A 20,867-nucleotide genomic window follows, 5' to 3' on the forward strand; every position below is an offset into this window, starting at 1 on the left:
GATGATCCTCCACAATAAAATCAGTAATCTGCTTGTCTCGACGACATTGTTCTCCCTATCGCGTCGTATCTGTGCGTAATCATCCCTTCAGATTAGGGAGGAAGTCGATTATGATTAATGGACGCTCTTAGGCTCTCAATGATTTTTTTTAATGGGGTTTTACTGGTAAATCATGTGCACGTTACCTTGGTAATGGTTTGCCTGTCTGCATGTTTTGTTATAGTGCTCACGAAAATCCAGGATTTACGACACCAATCAGCTCAATTATCGCCAGAAGGAGGAGGACTACTTGTATTACTGATTGAATAATTCATTGTAAATTTACAGAGCGTCTGAATTATTAGCATGACACATCAGGTGATTAGTAAGAAACCGTAAATCAGTGAAAAAGGTTTTTCAAGTATGGAAACATTGTGTAGAGGTGTCTCAAGGGAATTCCTAGAGGAATTTGCATGGACGTTGCGGATATTTTCTATAGGAAAATTATTTAACATTGAATTTATCATGGAAAATGTTCATTTCACTCGTAGAATTCCCTGAATTCCCATTTTCCTCAGACAAAAATTGCTCCGTTAATTGATTTTCCTGTCAGAAAAATTAATATTAGCTTTTTAGAGTTAAATTATCCTGTAAAAATGTCCAATTATTTCGTTCAGCATTTCCTGAAGGACGAAACTGTCGAATGAGGCAACAGGTGATCCTCATTCGTTTGAAAATTGATCTTACATTTTTTTTTTTCTAGCAATTGGGAGATTAGACAAACGGTTCAAGTTTTTTAAAGATTTATTAGAAAACTCTTGTGATTATAAATCTTTTTTTAGCTGTTAGACAAGTTAACTTTCGTCCTATGTCTAGTCAGTATATCATAAATATATTCTCTCAACTTTCCCCAATTGTTAAAAAATGCACATCAATTTTCGAGAGAGCGAGGATCAATCGTTATCTCTTTTAAAATGAAACACCTCAGCGGAATTTTTCATACCTGATACCAAAACTTTCAGACAAATAAAAATTATAACACAATTTGCTTTACACTCGGTGGCTTCTCCTTCACGCTTCGTGTAATCAACAACAAAAAAATGATACAAACAAAAAACATAAAGGAAAAAGTAAAATTATTCACCCTCATCCTCATCAAAATAACCCACACCTGAAAATAAATGTTGGACTATAAATCGCAGATCCATAAAAAGAGCACGCACTACTCGTGAACTATCGAATAAAAATATGAACATGATAAATTAATATGCAAATGTTCTTAATTTACAGTCAAGCTCAAGAGTGAGATTCTTCGGTGGTCTGGGAGGGGGTTCAGATCTCCATCGAGACTTCCACAGTACTCCAGACCTCAATATCCAAGGACAATCAGCAATACTCGCACCTAAGGGCCATCGTAGTCAGGAAGATGTGAATGCACTAGGTGGTAGAAATGGTTTACCACCGCCCAATCATCCGCCACCACCTCCGCCAGTCGGTCAAGTAATAAAAGTCAATATTGGTGCCAACGTACCAGATGTTGTTACTCCAGCCTCAGTATATGATAACATGGCGCATATACAACAAGTTAAAGGTACAATTTGTTTGTTTATTGAATTAACAGTCATGAATAATCAAAACAAAAATTTATGGTCAATATTTATGACTGAGGACTATCAGTTCTGTAACGAACTTCATTCTCAGCCGAGTTTTTGAGGAATATCTCCGAATCTAAGGGAGATAGCAAAATTTTCATCATAACCTTTTTTGTAGACTGAATTAAGCCCTACAACAAATGTGATAACCAAAATCCCGCTATCCCCCTTAGATTCGGAGATATTTCTCAAAAACTCTCCTACCGAATATCCTAACTCATCTCCCCTCACCCCTTCGCTCCTGACCGCCAACGAAACTCCTGAATTTTGAAAATAAAAAATCCCCATCTCCCTCACCAAAACAACCCCTCAACCTCCTCACCCTCATCACTAATGATTTCTCTGTCTCCCTTAGAACTGGCCGCAGCATCACTGGAGAGTAACTACGGTGTAATGTCGAGTTTTCGTCCCTCGAACAGTGCAAAACTCTACGCATCCCCGGAAGATATGAAGACCGTGGGTTATCGTTCGCACAGTTTGCCAGTAAATTCATCAAGATCCCATCTCCGAAAGTCCCACAGCCTCCGTGCTCCCAACAACACGACATTCAAACCACCAAACGGCCAACAACCACCAAACAACAGCTCAACCAACGGTTCAATGAACGGTAATACTGGCAATCAATACGCCCAACCATTGAAGACAAATCGTAGTCACAGTATGACAGGTGTTCGTGAATCAAAGAAGAAGAGCATTTCCACGAGTTCATCAGCATCAAATTTATCAGGAGCTCCAGTACCACCGATTCCCGAGCCCGATTACAGTCTGTCAGAGTCTGAGAATGACGAGGATGACGAGGAATTCGAGATGGGAGAGGCAGAAATAGCTAAGGAACTTGAAAAAGCCGCTGCCAGAGATAAATTAGAGTCAACCAGGGAGACATCTGGCAATTCAAATGCCTCAGGAAGCAGTTCCTCAGGAAGTAGTTCCCTTCCTCATTCCTTTAGTGTCGAGGAGATCCAGAAAGTGAGAACACAGCTGAAGTCCTCGAAGAGTCATCCCAATGAATTTCTCCTGAGTCAACAGACCCAACAATTAGTCGAGGACGGTGACAACAGCTCCAGTGGTGTCAGCTCCGATCAGGACGTCCCGGTGGGCCCTCCAACTGGCTTCGATGATCCTTCTAGGAATGACAATGCTCAGTCCATCGTCGGTGATAAGGAAAATAACTCAAAACGTATGAATTACAGCAGTGGAATGCTGACCAGGCATGCAGTCAGTCTTGCCCAATTACCACCCCCCATTGAAGCTGATACTGAGGAACAGAATAATGATTTATTTGTACCACCACCACCTGAATTCAATGCTGGGCCGTCTGGTAATGGGGATAATGAACTTGTTTTTGCACCACCACCACAATTTTCGGATAATCGAGGACAGCAAAATCGGGTTAAAATTATTGGAGCGATACCAAAGGTCGGGAACAATCAGGTTAAACCACCCACGGGACGTTTGCACAGCCAGTAAACAATAACAATGAAATAATCAGTGATTAGAATCTTTTATTTTTCAGTTATTTTATTTTTTTCTCGTTCTTTTTTTACTTTTGTGGGGGTTTTGTTAAAATATTCGGAAATTACTGTTCGGTCAATCCGGCCTAATTAAACGGAAAACAAATTATAGAAACGAAAACCATTCTCTTATCGTGCATAGCTCTAGGTCATTGATAAGTGGTAGTTGGGCCCAATTTCTTCTCCAATAATTTCTCCTGGAAAAATGGCTTCCGTGAAATTTCTTCACTAAAATTTCGACGTACGGGAAATTCTCTTAAAATAATTTGTTATTTAATATTTCTTCGGATGATATTTCTCTCTTGATGTTGAAATAAAACTTTACTTCATCGAGACTAATTTTTTTAATGATAAATACAGAATACATTAATTGAACGTGAATTAACTCACAATTTTTTTCAAAAGTTTCATCGATGAACTAAAAATTTTTTAGAGGAGAAATTATTGTCAGAGAAATGTAACCCTAGAACCTTGATAAGTGCGTGAGCAAAGGGAGAAATCGTTGTTTCTTTAGTACTTGAGTTCTTTTTCTACATTTCTATCCCAATAAACAATCAGCCTTTTTATCACTGGGATATCCTACACAATAAGGGGAATACTTGTATTTATTATTGACAATGAATATAACAAAACAAGAGAAGCTGAAAAAATATGAATTTGTGCTTTTCATCGATATCAGTGTAGCTTCGTGATGAGAATTATTCAGAGAAAAGTTTTAAAAAGAATAAAAAAATACAAGTAAATTTGTGCATAACTCCAATGATTGAATCATTCAATCATTTACCAATCGAACGTATCAACAGCAGACGTTGAATTCCCTATCGATTAATTTTATATTAATTTTCTTGTAACTAGAATACTACTACTGCTCAAAAGCCTAATTATGTAAATCTACTCACAAAGTCATTAGAGATTGTTGATAATTTTAACAATGTATTATTAGTTCTTATTAGTTTATTATAAATTCCAGTTTATGCGAGATTAAAGCCAAGTAAATGATAGCGAGTAAATGTTGGTGAATTATAATGATGAAAAAAAAAAACATTGCACCCACCATAATCGAATTGTAAGATAGATCGTATTCCTTCCATTTCTCGATAAAAAAAATTAAAAAATAACGGGCATCTCTGGGAAACTGTGGAATTTAAAAAATTCCCAACAATTGTTTTTTAAATTTAATTTATATAAAAATAAAATTGTATGATCGAGGTATGTCTCGAGGGTGTTATCATTAAAATGTTCATCGTGCAATTTATTTTATTGTACATAGAAGGAAGATTTTTCTCTGTAGCTGTTCTTGGTGATATTTTTTCGATGTAAAATTTGTTTTCTGAATCTGGAGCCCAAGGCAATACCTCGCGGCTCCTCCCAATGACAGTATAACTACAATTGTACATACAACCATTGCTACATACTTGAAATATCGATTTTCATTAATTATCTAAGTTTATCAATTAGTGAAAAATTAGTTCTAAGAGATAATAAATGAGAAAAAAAAATGTTTCCATTGAACGACGTCCTTCCTAAATGAAATCATTTCTTAATGCCTTTTGCAAAAAAAAAAATGAGAATTAAAAAATATAAACAAATATGAGATGAGTGATGATCATTGAATTAAAATATTTACACAAAGTACCCGAGTATTAAAATAAATCGCTGCGCATGAGAACTCGTTGTAGAATTCATTCAAAGATAGATGTCGATATAGAAATACTTGATGCAACAACAAAATAAATAAAAAAAAAACACGTTGTAATTTAATCCTAGAATCGAATTCTTCCCAGTCATGTCAGTATACATCACCAAAAGCTATGAAAAAAGCGATACATAAATGTATTAAAATCACTCCCAGATTATCTGTAGTTTTCTGGTTTTTTTTTTCTTTTCTTTCGCTCGTTTGTGATTACTCCGAGCTCTATTGTGCGATGGCGAGATGAAGAATATATAGATGCAACATTCCTGCCAAAAGTATAATATAATAATATATCGACATGAATAAAAAAAACGTTGAAAAATGATAACACGTGGACATTGACTTGTAATGTATCAATATCATTTTTTTTTCAAGTGTTTTCTTTCGAAATTCCACGCTACACCATTAGTACGAAATAAAAGAAAAAAAAATACACTTTCCCCGTATAGAATTCAATATACTACATTATAAATATACATAGGTAATTGAATGTTTGAAAAAATGAAGGAAAATAAGTCATTGAAAACAATTTGATAAATGAATGCGAGATATACAAGTGAAAATGTATTTATATGAAGCACTCGTTCTTTTATTTGGATTTCTTATCTGCTAAATATACGAATTTACAAAGTTTTTTTTCTTGTTGTAGTTGTTCACCTTGTTTCATTACTTTGTTGGGTGAGTACACCAGTAATTATCTTTAAAATTAAGTGGGAAGGGATTAATGTTCGATTTTATTGGTGAAAGTCGAAGAACGTAAGTTGGGGGAATGCGACAGTTTCCGATCGGAGCAGTTGCTGATTAGTTGATCGGATTTTTGGGGATTTTCGGAGTTTTGTCAACATTGTTAAGACGTTTGTTGATGAGAGTGAAATAATTTCTGATCATGAAGTGCAACCATTTCTGATTCTGATCCAAAAACATCTCACCTCTTCATTAGGAACTGTCGCACCTTTTGGAGTGAGATAGTTTCTGATTAAAAATTGTCTCACCTCGTGATCAAAAACTGAAAACAAAACGCGACTTAAAAACAAAAAAGAGCGATGCATTTTGATGAACGAGCATTTTAGGAAATTAATAATTTATTCTGTTCACGTTTTACTCATTTATTGATTCATTCGTTGTTATTATTCGTAAATATCAACTAATTGTAAGCGTATTTCTGGAGAGCCTGGAGATGCACTAGGAGCATGTCTTTTTGGGGACCAAGAGCTATGAATAGCCAAGCTACAACAGCTAATCCATTTTTGGTAACGGTTAGTGTTTTCCAGGTGATTAATTCTTCGGAAGTGATGGTTACGGTGCTGTTTCCCTGAAAATTTACATAACATATCAGTATTAAAATTCAAGAATAAAAATAATCAAGTATTTCGAGGATAAAAAAAATCGGATAAAAGGTCGATGTGATGAAATAGGAAAGGATCACGTGGATTTGATTGACGTCTCCCTCAATCTTCCGAAATTGATGAATTACAAAGGAATACATTTTTGAAAAATTTGAAGATCTCTAAGAGGGAGTCGATCTCACATCCTCTCCACTCCAATCGGTTCTAACTGTCTAGAACAACTTCACCAACGGCAAATTGATCATCCTGAGTGTTCATTACAAACGTTGTTGCTCTTTTTTCTCGCATTACGCAAAATTCTACATTTAGAGAATTTTTTTAGGGCAAAAGTTTAGGGCATGCTACAGCTATAAGTGCTTTATAATTAATAATAGTGTTAATTTAATTAACAATTCACAAATTCTATATCTTGCAGAGTCCCTACAGAGCCTAAACTTTACTAAAACCATTAATATTAAATTGAATTTGTTTAGACAAGTTGTTACGTGATGTCTATTACAAATATCAACTGTTTTTACGAATAAAAATTTAGCTAAAAAGAAGAAAAGTTACAATAACAGTCCGCAATTCATGGGAATGTGGATATCGAACCCCATCTGGGCATCTTCAATATTTTTCAAAAATTGCCTTCTTTGAAAGTTTATAATTTCCAGAGGTGGAACGAACCTTTACATTCACCTGCATCTGTTGTATAATTTTTGTATAAAACATTACGATCGTAAAAAATTAACGATAACGATAAAGAAGTAATTATGGCCTTACATCAACCATCCCCGTTTCATTGCTCTCTCGATAATGCAGTAACGTTAATTTGTCATCAAACTTTAAAGTCACTTGATGCAAGCAGAAGACTGTAATGTACAAGGGAATCGCTAGAAACGGTTTACAATGATACATATAGATTTCTCTGAAGTGGTCCCACTCCAAACGTGCTAGATCAAATCTGTAATACGAAATTAATAAAATCATTAGACTGTTTTTCAAATTAAATCATTCCACTAAGCCATAACTGCACGACGGGTGGTATATATTATATTTTATATATTGCCCATAAATCTTTGCAATATTATGATTAATAAATTAATGAAAATAATCATTATAATAATATCGATAATATATTTAAATTATTATATAAAATATACCAAAACGAAAGCAAAACGAGAAGAAAAGTTGTTTTTCTCGATTTAGAAAAATTATTGGCATATCAACCAATATTATATATTATATATCATATACTATATATTATATACTCCCCATATATCTTCAAAATAATAAAACATACTTATCAAACGCCGAAACCAAACTCATAGCAACGAGAAACGAAAATAAATTCGTATAAATTTCTCCCATAATTGAATAATCGATAAACGATTCTCGAAACAATCCAGTAAACGTTTGCATCTGTAAAATAAATAAAAAATACCTCTCAATGATCCCTCCAACTTCCTTGATTCGTAATAAACGTAAATACTGAGATAATTATCCTTCACTAACAAAAAGAAAATGCATAAGTGCCATTCCCGCAAGAAGACCTTGATAAATTAGTCCTGCGTTCCGCCAGGCCTTTTGCGCCAGTATCGCCACTTTTATCGGATGCGCAATAGCACCCTCAGCATCAGGATCCCGTCGACCTCGGGCAATACGATCTCCAGGAATCTTCACTGCACTGAAGCCATTTCTTCCTTGTACATAAATCGTATCTGTTGTTAACTGCGGAAGTGGCGATGATTCTTCATACTGCAATCGGGCATTCTCCTGGGATTTCCTGAGTATCTCCGTTATTGGTAATTCATCTCGGGCATTAGTTGAATCGTCTAACAGTAAAAGAATTATCGTTAGGGAACGGAGAAGAAGATTTCAAAGGAGATCGAAATAGTCGAAATAAACTTGTTGTTTAAAAACGAAGAAAAAATTCTAAAAGACAATTTTAGATTTATCATCAAGATTTTCCTGGCAATTTTACTTACCCGGAGGTCAGTATATTACTGAATGGATACCCTGTCTTTAAATGTTTAATAATAATAATAATAAAAATAATAATACGTAAAATATCCCACAACGAAAATTACCCTCACCCCAGACACTACTGTCCTAATTATCTTTAGGACATACCTCTGTCACGAGCCTTTCTCCTTTTCTTCCTCTTGCTCCCAGCGCTGCTATCAGTCTGACTCCTGGACCCCCTCTTCGACTTCACAGGATCCCCATCCTCGTCAGGGTCCTCTTCATAACTCTCCCCAGCCTTCGAAGTACCTTTTTCTTCTCTGTGCATTCGTCTTTTCGATTTTCTCCGCTTGATTTGCTTCGCATTTTCACGGCCCTTCTCGACCTCATCTGCGATATCAGCACCATCGGGACGACGTTGGTCCGATCTCTCTGGATCAGTTGAGCCTCCTCTGATGTATTCGGGGATCGTAGCCTCATTATTATCTTCCTCACTGTCACTGTCATTCTGGAAGCTCTTCCTGGAGGTGTGAGACGATCGTCGATTTGAGTATCTTGATTTAGGTCTTGGTATTCTCTCTGGGGTTTCCTGATCAATGGGAGATTCACTGGTGAATCTGGGAGCTGGTGGCCTATCGTGGTTGACGTGATCTCTGATTGATTTACGGTCCTCGGGTCTTCTTCTGTTGTCCATTCACGTGAAGATGATGCGTTCACTATTGTACACACTATTGACGTTGCAATGTGATGAAACCCTGCACTAGCAACTGCATGTCAATTCCTTAGCAACCGATGGGGGCTGTTTGTTGTGGGGGTGGAGTACTTGACAACGGAATTCATAACATTGACAGTGAGGGCCAACGAAAGTGGCAAGAAAGAATCGATGATTTTTTTTATTATTGTTGTCATCCAGTTACTATTATTATTTTTTATAATTAGTTATTATTTATTTCTTGTTTTTAAATTTTTTTGTCATCGATTATTTTTCTAATTCGTTTATTCTAATATTTTTGCCACGAAAGCTTCGAATATGATTTGATTCTCGAATTTTACTGATATTTTTTCTCAGAATCTTCTAGAAAAAAAATTGAAAAATTGAAAGTTATTAACATTAGTCCCTTAACAGAAATTCCTAAAAAATTATTTCAGAAAAGTGAAAAAATCACTCCAGTCTTAACTGTATAAATTTTTTTTTCAATTTATTAATATGTATAATACAGTATCTATTCACTAATTACAAATTATTTAAAAATGAATAATCAAATCGCAAATAACTGTCTCAATCGCACTCAATCGCAAAACAAATGCATCGCTGGATTTGATAAAATACAATCTCATACAATAGAATATCTCTCACAAGCAATGAATATTTTCCATTGTATTTGTACGTTAGTTCATTTTAGATATGTGCTATTTCAGTACCTATTGTTTTTTTTTCAATATTTTGTCTCGTATTCTCACGCTAATTGCCTCCTACTCATAATTGATCTACCGTGATTAATTATTAATATGACAATAGTATAGGTACACTCGCAGATTTAAAGCAATTCGTTGATAATCGGATGTACAACGTATTTGGTAATGCAAAAGTTTATAAAATTGCTTCTGCAAATTTGCATCCTCTCTCTCTTCTTTCAAAAATCAGATAAAATTGAATATTTTCCAAATCAATAGCAGTACGGTACGTAAATAAACAATCCGTAACGACTAATGAGCAAAATGAAGAGAACGGTTGCAATTAGCTAATCATCCCAAGTTATAAAAAAATTAGTTAATTAAAAATAGTCTACTAAAATATTTCGTACTTTCATGTAAAATATCTGTAAAATTTTCAATTCTTAAACGTCATTTTTCGTCCAGAAATTACTAACAAAACGAGAAACAATCATCTTTACATCAACGTCTTGAAAAGTAATAATTCAATTGTATATCGAGTGTCATTCAACCGAAAATTATCGAATGTACATTCATTTTAAATCATTCATATTTACAACCAATGAACAACTATTATAAAAAATTGTAAATACACAGTTCAACGTTTTTCTCAGTTGATGAGTTATCTGGTGATCGTCAAGTATCGATTTATTCGATATGTCCTACGAAATCGTACTCTTAAACACTAGAAAATTTGATAATTCGTCGGCCTAATGCAAAGACTGCTATTATAAAAATAAAATTATACATCCTATGGGTAAATTTATAAACGTAGATATTTTTATATACATGTGTATATCGCATGCTAATCAGGTTCAATATGCATAAAAATTTAGATATATATCTGTCTCGGTTTATTTACATGATAATGATGGCATTAAAATTCTTCTCACCCGATAAAAAGTCATTGATAATTGCGCAACTTAATGACGAAAAAAAACGATTGGTTTTTTATATATTTCTTCTCTGCATTGAGACGAAAATTTTTTTGAGAAGTTCAAAATTGCGGTTGAAAAGCCAAACGTAAGAAGTCAACTTTTTTGATTACATTAGTATAAAATTGTATTATTCTCCAATTTCGTATCAATAAACAAAATAAAACACGACGCAAATCGTAAATTTTTGGGAATTCACAACAAGATTCTGCAAAACTTGATAAACAATTCCCTTTGTCCTTGCTTCAATATTCAACATTCATTGGAATAAACTAATTCACTTGCAAAAATTAAAAATGTCTACAGAAAGGCCCGATTATTCAAATAATAAAATAAAAGTTTTTTTATGTCGTGGGAAGCAATCAACAAAAAGGCTAACAAATAGTCAGATTAATTAGATTTCTCCTGTTCACTATAAAATAGTTTTCCCTGCGGAATTCTTCGACTACGTGACTTCTGCAAAATCTAGCACATTCAGCTAAAAAAATTCGTTGCAGAATATTCAAATCTCTATTGCTGATTTTCAGTAATTCAAATGTCAAGTCATGCAAAGGAAATAATACTCTTGAGGGAAGATTACTAGGAGTTTTAGAAGTTACAGGCTACTGGAAAAAAAATTGCAAATCACTGCGGATCGACATTCGATCGATTGGATATTCAAAATCGAATATTTACTGCAAAAAAGATAAATGTTCATTGTTCGTATGCCCTGAAGACTTTTGAAAAGTTGCAAATACATCGAGGTCTCCAATTTTCGTAGATTAAAAAAAAGGTAATTGTTCTCTAGTCATCTAAAATTCCGTTTTTTAAACAAAAAAGTCGCATTCTTCATCTAAAATAATCGGAAAAATATTTCTGAAAGATGGAGGAGTTAATTAAAGAAAATATGTAATGAATATTTCATACTTCGTTGAAATAATTGAAGAAAAATAAAAATCCCACACTATCTTAACATTTTTGACGACTGGTTCAATAAACAATGAACAATCATTTTTTTTTGTGTTATTCGATTTTTTGTAGACGAATATAGTCGATTTTTAATGCATGAGAAAGGTCATTAACAGCCCATGATTTTTAAAACTCATAAAGAACTTCTCTTAAAAAAGTACTCACATAAACTCGTGAAAAATGCAATCGCTTTTCCAACTCTATCACATCTCCGTATCTTAAAAATACGATTTTTGGTCCAGTATAAAATGTTGCTGTACAATTTCCGTAAAACATTGACGTTTCCAATTCATGGAGAGCGTCATTCGTTTAGAAAGGCATATCCAGTTCAATCGGTCGATATCCAATGCAGTCATAAAATTTGTATTACTTTTCTGGTGAAATACCACAATATTGGAAGAGAAAAGAACAATAGTATATGGCGCACACTTTGTCAAATGGTTACTCTAATGATTTGATGTCTCTGAAAAATTCTAAAAAAAACTACAGAATCGTCTGAGGTGAGAAAAATAATTGTGATTTTTTTCAGAACTTTTCGTTGCTTTTTCATTGGCTTTGGTGAAAACTTCCATTTAAATTGATAAGTTTAAATGCAAGAGACCAATTTTCTGAATGAAAATTATGTTTGTCGTCATCTTTGTTGAAACTATTCTCATATGTATTTTTACCTCATCTATCTGCATTAGAACGGACTTAGTCGTTAACGTAGGGATAAATTTGTAAAAATAATGAACAAAACATAATTTTTCATATTTTTCTCGATCAACTGCGTTGCAATCTTCATAAATGAGGCACGTAAAGATGTTCCGAAAATACACAATTTTCATCTCTAAATTTTCCACTCACCATTTTCTCCAAAAGCAAAGCACCAGAAAACTCCAAAAAATCATAAAATTATTTTCCACGTCAAATAATATCCTCAATTATTTTTCATAATTTCCTGAGACATCGAACAATTTAAATTATCCATTTGAAAATTAATTTTCCATATGAGCAATGGTCTAAGGCATTTCGTCTGTGCGTTTCCTCTCCTCCTCCACACGCTGTCTCGTGCGATTGAAAGCTTCAGTTTTCAAAAAGTCAACAGTTTTGTAAACAGTTGAGTTTGGTGGTGATTGAGCTGGTGGTAATGCAGCATTGGCAAAATTTTCAGTTGCACCGAGATCAAGATCAAGGTACTGAAGTACCACCAAACGTCGATTGGACGCAGGAATAAAAGTGTTGTGATCCTGATAATAATAAATTTCTTCTCTGTCGTCCTGCATATTGTTGTCCTCGTCGGAGGTAGAGTGATGTCTGTTGCCGTGTCCATGGGTAGGTGGTGTTGGACTGGGTGCAGCTCGCAATCTTCCTCTGCCTGGTGGTGATGCTAATTGCAGTGGACCCGATGGATAAATTGAAATCACTAGAACATGTAATTACAAATTCATTACATTTTACTGAAATTCAAGAGAACAAGAATGATTTTATAACAATAAAAAAATGGTATGCCATTGTTATATCGCATATTATATTGTTTATATTGAGAAGCAGTTTGAACTGATCCGAGGGTGGAGCTACTTTAAATTAACCCAATTATAATTCTAAATAAAAAAACTACATTACCATCGACAACAGGTTTGCTCGAAGTGGGTTTCAGCTTTCGATTGATGCAGGGAGGTTCAGCAGGTGAATGTTCAGCAGAGCTCATATCAGGCATGCTGATAACCGGCCCTGGAGATGGTTCATTACTGATAATCGAAGTCGAATCACTAGTCTTTCTCCCAGGCTTCAACTGTCTATAAACAACTGGTGGTTGTGTTGCAGCACTGGCAGCAGTGCTCGAAGAGTCCTTGATGAGTGGACTGGGAAGATTCGAATAAGTTGCTGTGGTTGAGCTCTCGGAGTGTGGACTAGAGGGCTCATCATCATGAAAATCATACCGGAAAATCCTATCATCAACAGCCGATGGAGCAGCATTGCTGTAGCAATGTCTCGATGATCTCCCAGAAACACCAGCTGTTTCACTAGTCCCTGGCTGATGTGATCGAGGAAAATCATAAGTTTCGTCAGTGATGAGTGCAGTTGCTGGTGTGGTAGGTGCTGGAGTGCCAGGAGTTGCTGGAGTATTTGGCTTTGAGCTCTCAGTGGAGCCATCCAAATTCAGATAATTGTGGCCAGGATTTTCTGGGAGCATGTGAAGTGGCTTTGGTGGTCTTGGAGGAACTGGAAATGTCTCCTCAGGTGGTGGAGCAGCTGAATCAACAATTCTCAATTTTCCAAAACGCTTTCTTACACTCCAGGAGCCAATTTCAGCGTCACCAGAGCTTTGCGATGGTCTCGAATCACCAGACGATGGAAATGTTTCCCAGTTGACACTTGGAACTGGTGCTGTCCACTCGTCATCAGTAAAAACACTCTCAGCGTCGGTTGTTGTTGGTGATCTGGGTGGTGATGGGGCTAGTCTACGTGGTGCATCGTAGTGCTCTGGGCCCTGACCCATTCCTGAACTTAGAGAGCTCGTGTCATTCAAACGCTTTCCTGATATGCATTCACTTATTGGTATGTAGGGTCCGGAGATGGTGCTCGTTGGAGATATCGGTGGTGATTCTTGAGATTCGAAGGGAAAGAGCTGTTGTTCTTCGTCCTGGGTGTACGCTTTTAGGCCACATACCTGACAGACTGCATCCACCCATTTATTCATGTCTGCTTCCGATTCTGCTACCAAGTAGTAGATTCTCTTTGGTGTTTTTACGTTGAACATATACTGGTACTTTTGTTTGCGATTTTCAAATCGTAGACCAGCGTCGACCTGTTCAGAACAGTCGGTAATTTAATGTTTGGGGATGATTGGGGGGCTTGCTGGTGATAGCCACATGACAGTTATTATTTGTATTCATATATTTCACTAATATATCCACTAAAAGTGTCCACACACTTACAGACAATCTTTAAAAACATGATTTTTGGTCAGCGATTTACAAGTCGACGCATTCCCGATGAAAATTAGTAAATGAAAAATAAAACGACGATCACAATGCCTTCATTCAGAAACAAAAGTCGACAAAAATAGCCATTTTGGAAAAACCACTCCTTCAAGAATTAATAGGAATTTTTCTTTGTGTTCGAAACCCTCGTCGATTGCCATCTTTTCCAGAAAAAATCAGACAAAAACCTCCTGCAACAATATCGGCGCCATCATTCCCTCGCTGCTCTGCCATTTCTCATGAAAAATTTTCAACCAAAAATCCCCAAACCATTTCGCGAATATATACAAAGTTATGAGTAAGTTTTGTTAGGTGAAGGACCTTTTATCAGCTATCAATATCACACGATCTAAAAAGGCGATTCGAAGAATTCCGTATCGCTCCAAAGTCCATTGTTTCAATTTTTTATCCAGTCCAAATTGGTTCCACTTCAATCGTCAATTTCGCACATGTTAATCCACGAGAAAATTGTGCCTCAAATCTAAAGTTAAATACGACTGAAAATCTAACCGCTGGCTAATGAGATATTAATAAAATGATAACAAAAGGAAGCAGGAAGGTCGTATACATAAAGAAAACAAATGTAGAAGAATTGATAACTGACTAGTTCAACCAAAACTTCTTTCCTACGTACATTAGCCTTCAGACATCGAGTTTTTACTGTTTCCATTGTCAATTTGTAGATTTTCCAAGGAAAACAAAGAAAAAATAATGTTTTTCTGAAGGAAAAAAATTCTAATTGGACTTAAGTTTATTATTCACCTGTTCACACTGGTCAAGATCGATGTGTCCCTTGAGTTTCCTGCATCTTCGATCAGTATAATACTCCAGAAAATACTGTCCAGGTAATTCTCCACTGTGTCTCAGAGCAAACCACCGTTTTCGCCATCTCTGTAACAAAAAAAAACAACAGAATAATTTCTGCGAATATGAATCAACATAAACAGGAAGTGTTACAGACAATAAAATTTGAGGTTAGAATTTCACCCTTGACAGGAGAAAATGAATTTTTACGACTGCTAAACATGGAATTATGTCTGTTGGTATGAGTCAGGTTAATCACAGGATATCATCAACACTGGGTATGAATGAGGTAATAATTAATGTACCAGAGTAATACACACCGCTCGCCAGCGTTTTGTGGGTGGTGATTTAATGAGCCAGCCCTCGTGAACGATTTCTTGGGACGTTTTGAGCACCTCCATAGTCGTTGTCGTCCTGTCTGACACAATAAACGAGCCTCAGCACTGCATTTTATCACGATTATCAACGGTCAACCAGAGTAATTCGTGTATTCCCATGGACAGCTCCATAATATTCTTATCAATTCTGGCATGTCACTGTCAGACATCCATCAAACAAAAAAAACTTCACTGATCTTCTGGAGATGAACAAGAGAATATACCGATCTGCGTCATTCGTGATGTTACCGATGACACGAGTTAACATCCGACAAATAATATTTAATATCCTCCTTAGGCACAATTCTATTTTCTACTCGGTCATGTAGTGAATCAAGAGAATGGTGGACGTATTTACGTCAATTGTCATTTTGTGTCATTGTGGGGAGGATATGAGTAACTCAGGAACAGACAACGACAGCTAGCGACGCTATGGGAGGATATTTGGGGATAATGCGCATGCGCAATGATGGAATGGACGATCTGCTGAATAGGGGACGTTCAGTGGTGGAAATTAAGCGGAAAATTTTATCTGAATTTGAAAGTCTTAAACTGCGAAGGCATCGGGGGTCTTGACGACTTACATAATATTTTGATTTATTATGGAATTTTTTGTTAACAATAGATCAATGAGGGCCTGGAGATTTTTTTATTAATATAATAATGAGTCGTTAAAATTCAAGATATTGTAATCATTAATTTAAAATTGATGATTGAAGTGTTTCAAAATAATTTACAAGAACGAGGAAAATTAAATCACAATTTTTCTTTTGTAGGATACGATGTTTGTTATACAAATTGATACATTTTGTGGAAATATTGTTAACTAGATAATTTATTGATAATTCATGGTTGTTGATGATGACAATGATGCATTAAAATTAATGAACAATTCGGGAATTGTTGAATAAGCGTTAGAGACAGAAAATTTTGTAGTTGACGTTTTTTCCTGGTTTTTCCAAAAATGATATTATTGATATTACTAAGATAACAAAATATTATTAATATAAAAAAAAGATTTTATATTCTTGAAAGTCACTCGCATTTTCCAGTTAATTGCCGAACAAAGTACCAAATAAAATTAAAAAATTGGCTTTACATGTCTTCTACATGTTTATTCCACAATATTCATTGGTACAATACTTCATACTTGTGATCACACATGATATCAAGTAGTTTTCATCCATTCAATGTAAAAAAAACTAATTCATTCCATCACGTAGTTTGCTGATAAATAAAAAAGATCATTATTGGAAATATAAATAAACTGTGCGAAGAATGAATGCTTGTGATTGGTGTAAAAGTCCACTGCTAATCAAGTACCTACGAGTAAAATAAAGAAAAAAAAATGACAGAGTTACTTGACAAAAATTCATGACAAAATCAACACATTAATACTAAACATTACAATCAGTCTTGGATGGTGATAAAACAGGGTCTTAATGTAGAACAATAATCAATTGTAAATTTGATTGTTAATTCTCTTATTACATAAATCTATTGATTATTACAGACCATAAAAGTTTCATTTAATTTAGTCTAAATTGTCGTTAATTGGCATTTTTCAATGCTCATTAACGAGACAAAATTCACAATTATTTTCTGAAAACGAAATCGTTATCATCAATGTGGTCCATTAAATACCGTCTTGGTGTTATTGTTTTTTTCACACCATGATGGGCAAATCGATAACCATCATCAACGGATCTACTCTGAGGGATACCTTTATCCATCATTCCGGGGCGTAGTAAAACATCGGGCTCATCTGGCATTTCCACAAATTCGAAACTATTTCCCGTACAATCTGAATCATGATCCTTACCAGATGTTGAACTGCTCGATGATTCCAGGTTCATGGACTCCAATTGTTTCTCCAGTAGAATATGTCGCATCAGGACATTTTTTGAAAAAACTTCGTGTGCTTGTTTTTCACAATATTCACGCTTCTGCCTTCTGGATTTTGAGTTTCTCAGCTTGGACTCCTCCTTTTCACTGGCGCAGTTATCATTTTTGACGAATGAGAAGGCCTCCGAGGGTGAACTCTCTTTCGGTTGGAAAGGAGGAATTTGGTGAGTTGGTGTGACCTTTAAAACGAAAACAATATCGACGTTTCCAGGTATTAAATGCAGTAACTTGCGCATAGTAGATTGCAAATTTGGTATTTTTATGTTGTGCAACAATGGATGAGACAAAAATCAGCCGAAGACCTTCAGATTAGCATGCGCTACACTAATTTTTCAATAAAATCACGAAACTTGAGTTCCTTATTGAAGTCTCTCATAGGGGAATAAAAAATTATAATAATTGGATAGTTCAGGAGTCAAATTGAGGATAATTTGATATGAAGATTACGCACTAGATTTCGTAGACAAAATATGAAATCAATCAGAAGAACATTAACTTGCTGTGTCTAGAGATAAAGAGATTATCAAATTTTTTGCCTCATGATGTGTGCGATCGGTTGAAGGACGTCTTACATGTAAAAACTTACTTCGTCAGAAGAGACGGACCAATTGTCTATTGCAAAGTTCGGTCTGTCAGAGCTGACAGCCTGTCTTGTCCTGATGAGGTCCTCGATGGCAACGTTCGAGGACACCTCCCCTCCATATGCCTGAAATAATTAGTTGTGAATTCAGGAAAGAGGTGATAACATCACTGGGGGACCGGTAAAACGATTGAAATCGAAGAATACAAATTTTACAGAAGACCTGAAAGACTAATTGTTGCTGCCCTGGTCTGCATTTATTGAAAGTCAACCGCGAATTTGATTTCGTGCTGAATGATGTCATGATATTAGTTAATCACAAATCGATATGCGCTGGATTTCTGTATAAAATATAGATAGAAGTGGCTTCCAGGTCGATGCTTATTCGGTTCAAAGTATTTTAGGATGTTCTACTGGTGATCAATCCCCGCTTCAGTCGATCATCAATCGATTCAAAATTATTCAACATTGCGAATCGACTTTCAATGGACATGAAAATCAATTCATTTTCGTCTTCAACAGATTTCGTTATCTCAATCGAGGTCTAATCGATTGTCAAACGACAAACTTGATTGGTCGATTAGGCAATCGATCAGCAATTAAGGGTTGATCAGTTATTCCGCCAGGACAGAATTGAAATTAATATTATAGTTTACCTCGCGAATAATGCTGCTAATGTATGTCTCATCCAATGAACTGTCATTAGAATAATATGCTGAGCGTTCCTCTGGTGACATCGAATCGTCATATCTCACCAACTGTAACATCAGAAAATTTATTTGACGAAAATGTGAACGTAAAGTCGTCTAAAATAGTCTCTTTAAGTCGGTCCCTCGTCTGAAAATCACATAATAATCTATAGATTATTCATTTCATGTCGTCAAGTCATCATCTACATTTTGACATTTTTTTTTCTTTCAACATTATCGAACGGTGTCTCAGCTTAGAAATAAGAGAAATCAAACTCATTGAAATTTCTCCCGGAGAAGGAATGCCTTCATTGACCATGATTTGCAAATGAATCGTCGTCCTTGATAGACTTAAGGTAGCGCTACCCTTTTAATAAATTTCAAAAATCAGAACTTGACACGTTGTCTTACGTAAAAGTCAACGTTCCCGTTGTAGTCAAAGATTAAAACCACAATTTTTGATCATTAGACGTAAAAAAATCAACGAATTCAATTTAAATAACGCTGTTAAATAATGCTGCTGATTGTATGAGCTTTTCCGAATTTTATTGATGTGATTGTTACAAAATTTGGCAACTGGAACTATTCAAAAACAGCGCACTATAAATAATAAAAGATTGTTAAGGACTCAGACCTCAAATTCCAAATTATATTATATGAAAAATAGATGTTAGACAATGTGACATACAATTTCTATGAAAATTTCAACTCACGTCGGCATTTTTTATTCGCCTAGGCCGACGCATACCCTTATCCTTGCGGTCTGCATTAGCATTTGGATTCGGAGAAATCTTTATCAATGATGTGTCATTGTTTCTTGGTAATCGTGTTATTTTCTCAATGAGTTCACGCGTGTTCATTGTCAATTTTCGGATTTTGTTAGCTCCTCCAAAAATCTGAAAGATATCGAATAAATGTCGTGTTATTTGAGTGAGGTGGAATGTGGGGGGGGGGGGGTAGAATTCAGATGGCATCGGTCTGGAGATCACATGACAGGAATACTCAGAGTTCTACGTGACTTCGAATTTTCCATAATCTCTGGATAGTTTAGTAAATTCTATGGGATGATGAATCGACTTTAATGAATATCACGATGAACATTACTTATGACAAATGTCTTTCTCTTCTAAATTTTACTGGAGATCAATTTCATGTTAAAAAACGGAGTTTTCCGACATTGAGCAATCAAAATTGTTTATTTATTCGGTACAATAATTTTGTACACAATGTAATCTCAATGAGAAGTCAAAATCTCCAATTTTTCGAAAATTTTTCTCTTGTGATGTCACTGACAAATTTGTTGACAGAAAATCATTGAAACTATATTGTCATCTGTATCAAACTGTAAAATATACTTGAACATTCCTGACTTGAAAACAGTTATTTCAATAAATGTTGTTCATCGTTAAATGATTATAATATTAAGTAATCGTTTAAGCCCCAATATTTCTAATTAATTTCCTCACATTTTAGAGATCTCTAACCTCAAACTCACGACAACTGACTTCGATTTCGTTCAATCCCAATCGATTTATCTCCGAAAATTCTAGATGTTGACATTCCTACATTGTATGAGAACATCAAGTAATTCCTGACAACCAGAAGTCCAAGATTTCACTCACCAGATCGTATGTTCACTTATAATGACAACGGTCATTCGATTTATTTTCTTTTCGTATCAACGATGAATTGGGAGAGGTCCTCAGTCGAATGAAATGGGTCACTCAGGCTTTTATCAAAATATTTTGCCTTCTCTCGAGAATCCAGAAAACTTCGTTTATTCCAAATGTTCGTGTCCTTGAACTCTGTCAGGGGGCAACTGGCAATGTCTTGAGGATCGGTTGTCGATCGGCAATCACAAACAGCAGAAGTATAATTATCCCACGATATCTGTTGATAGTCACAGCTGTTCACAATTGTCCTTTTGTCTCTGACATTCTCTGCACTGCCATTGGACACGAAATATCATTTCAATAAACAATGTGAAGGACCAGGAGAAAGAATTTGCTCGTTTCCTGTCGCCAAAAACCGTCTCGAGTCCTTGATAGTAAATCCTGGACTGTGATTGGCCGAAATTCATGAGTTTCGGTCGGCCATAACGACG

General features: G+C 35.4%; 4 protein-coding genes across 18 annotated transcripts in view; 1 reads left to right on the plus strand and 3 right to left on the minus strand.

The window, feature by feature from the left end:
- The window catches only part of LOC135169958 (SH3 and multiple ankyrin repeat domains protein 2), a 198,607-nt gene extending 193,139 nt beyond the window's left edge, over nucleotides 1-5,468 (plus strand). For all 11 annotated transcript variants that reach the window (XM_064135403.1, XM_064135405.1, XM_064135401.1 and 8 more), the window contains 2 exons: nucleotides 1,270-1,570; nucleotides 1,987-5,468. In XM_064135403.1, coding sequence (XP_063991473.1) covers nucleotides 1,270-1,570; nucleotides 1,987-3,098 — 1,413 coding nt within the window. In that variant the 3' untranslated portion in view covers nucleotides 3,099-5,468. The remainder of the gene's footprint in view (nucleotides 1-1,269; nucleotides 1,571-1,986) is intronic.
- LOC135169964 (uncharacterized) lies at nucleotides 5,006-9,088 on the minus strand. The gene is made up of 5 exons (XM_064135420.1): nucleotides 8,294-9,088; nucleotides 7,676-7,995; nucleotides 7,464-7,582; nucleotides 6,944-7,124; nucleotides 5,006-6,147 (listed from the first exon to the last, which is right to left on the minus strand). Exons 1-5 carry the CDS (start codon nucleotides 8,817-8,819, stop codon nucleotides 5,980-5,982), a joined length of 1,314 nt encoding a protein of 437 aa, XP_063991490.1. The 5' UTR covers nucleotides 8,820-9,088; the 3' UTR covers nucleotides 5,006-5,979.
- Nucleotides 9,089-9,298: 210 nt separating this feature from the next.
- On the minus strand, nucleotides 9,299-16,000 carry LOC135169962 (GRB2-associated-binding protein 2). Of its 2 annotated transcripts, none has more exons than XM_064135414.1 (4): nucleotides 15,518-16,000; nucleotides 15,171-15,299; nucleotides 13,048-14,233; nucleotides 9,299-12,847 (listed from the first exon to the last, which is right to left on the minus strand). In XM_064135414.1, exons 1-4 carry the CDS (start codon nucleotides 15,611-15,613, stop codon nucleotides 12,444-12,446), a joined length of 1,815 nt encoding a protein of 604 aa, XP_063991484.1. In that variant the 5' UTR covers nucleotides 15,614-16,000; the 3' UTR covers nucleotides 9,299-12,443. The 2 variants fall into 2 exon arrangements, with proteins under 2 accessions (XP_063991484.1, XP_063991485.1); XM_064135415.1 differs by having other exon boundaries at nucleotides 15,533-15,999.
- A 678-nt stretch (nucleotides 16,001-16,678) lies between these two features.
- LOC135169967 (uncharacterized) lies at nucleotides 16,679-20,737 on the minus strand. 4 transcript variants are annotated; one of them, XM_064135428.1, is made up of 6 exons: nucleotides 20,386-20,729; nucleotides 19,477-19,659; nucleotides 18,731-18,832; nucleotides 18,081-18,200; nucleotides 17,412-17,673; nucleotides 16,679-16,912 (listed from the first exon to the last, which is right to left on the minus strand). In XM_064135428.1, the coding sequence occupies exons 2-6, from the start codon at nucleotides 19,621-19,623 to the stop codon at nucleotides 16,905-16,907; spliced, it is 639 nt and encodes a 212-aa protein (XP_063991498.1). In that variant the 5' UTR covers nucleotides 19,624-19,659; nucleotides 20,386-20,729; the 3' UTR covers nucleotides 16,679-16,904. The 4 variants fall into 4 exon arrangements, with proteins under 4 accessions (XP_063991498.1, XP_063991495.1, XP_063991497.1 ...); XM_064135425.1 differs by having other exon boundaries at nucleotides 16,679-17,673; nucleotides 20,386-20,737; XM_064135427.1 differs by having other exon boundaries at nucleotides 16,679-17,673; nucleotides 20,248-20,387.
- Between the last annotated feature and the right edge of the window lie 130 nt (nucleotides 20,738-20,867).

This window comes from Diachasmimorpha longicaudata, chromosome 16 (genome assembly GCF_034640455.1).
Source record: "Diachasmimorpha longicaudata isolate KC_UGA_2023 chromosome 16, iyDiaLong2, whole genome shotgun sequence".
Classification (NCBI taxonomy): domain Eukaryota; kingdom Metazoa; phylum Arthropoda; class Insecta; order Hymenoptera; family Braconidae; genus Diachasmimorpha; species Diachasmimorpha longicaudata.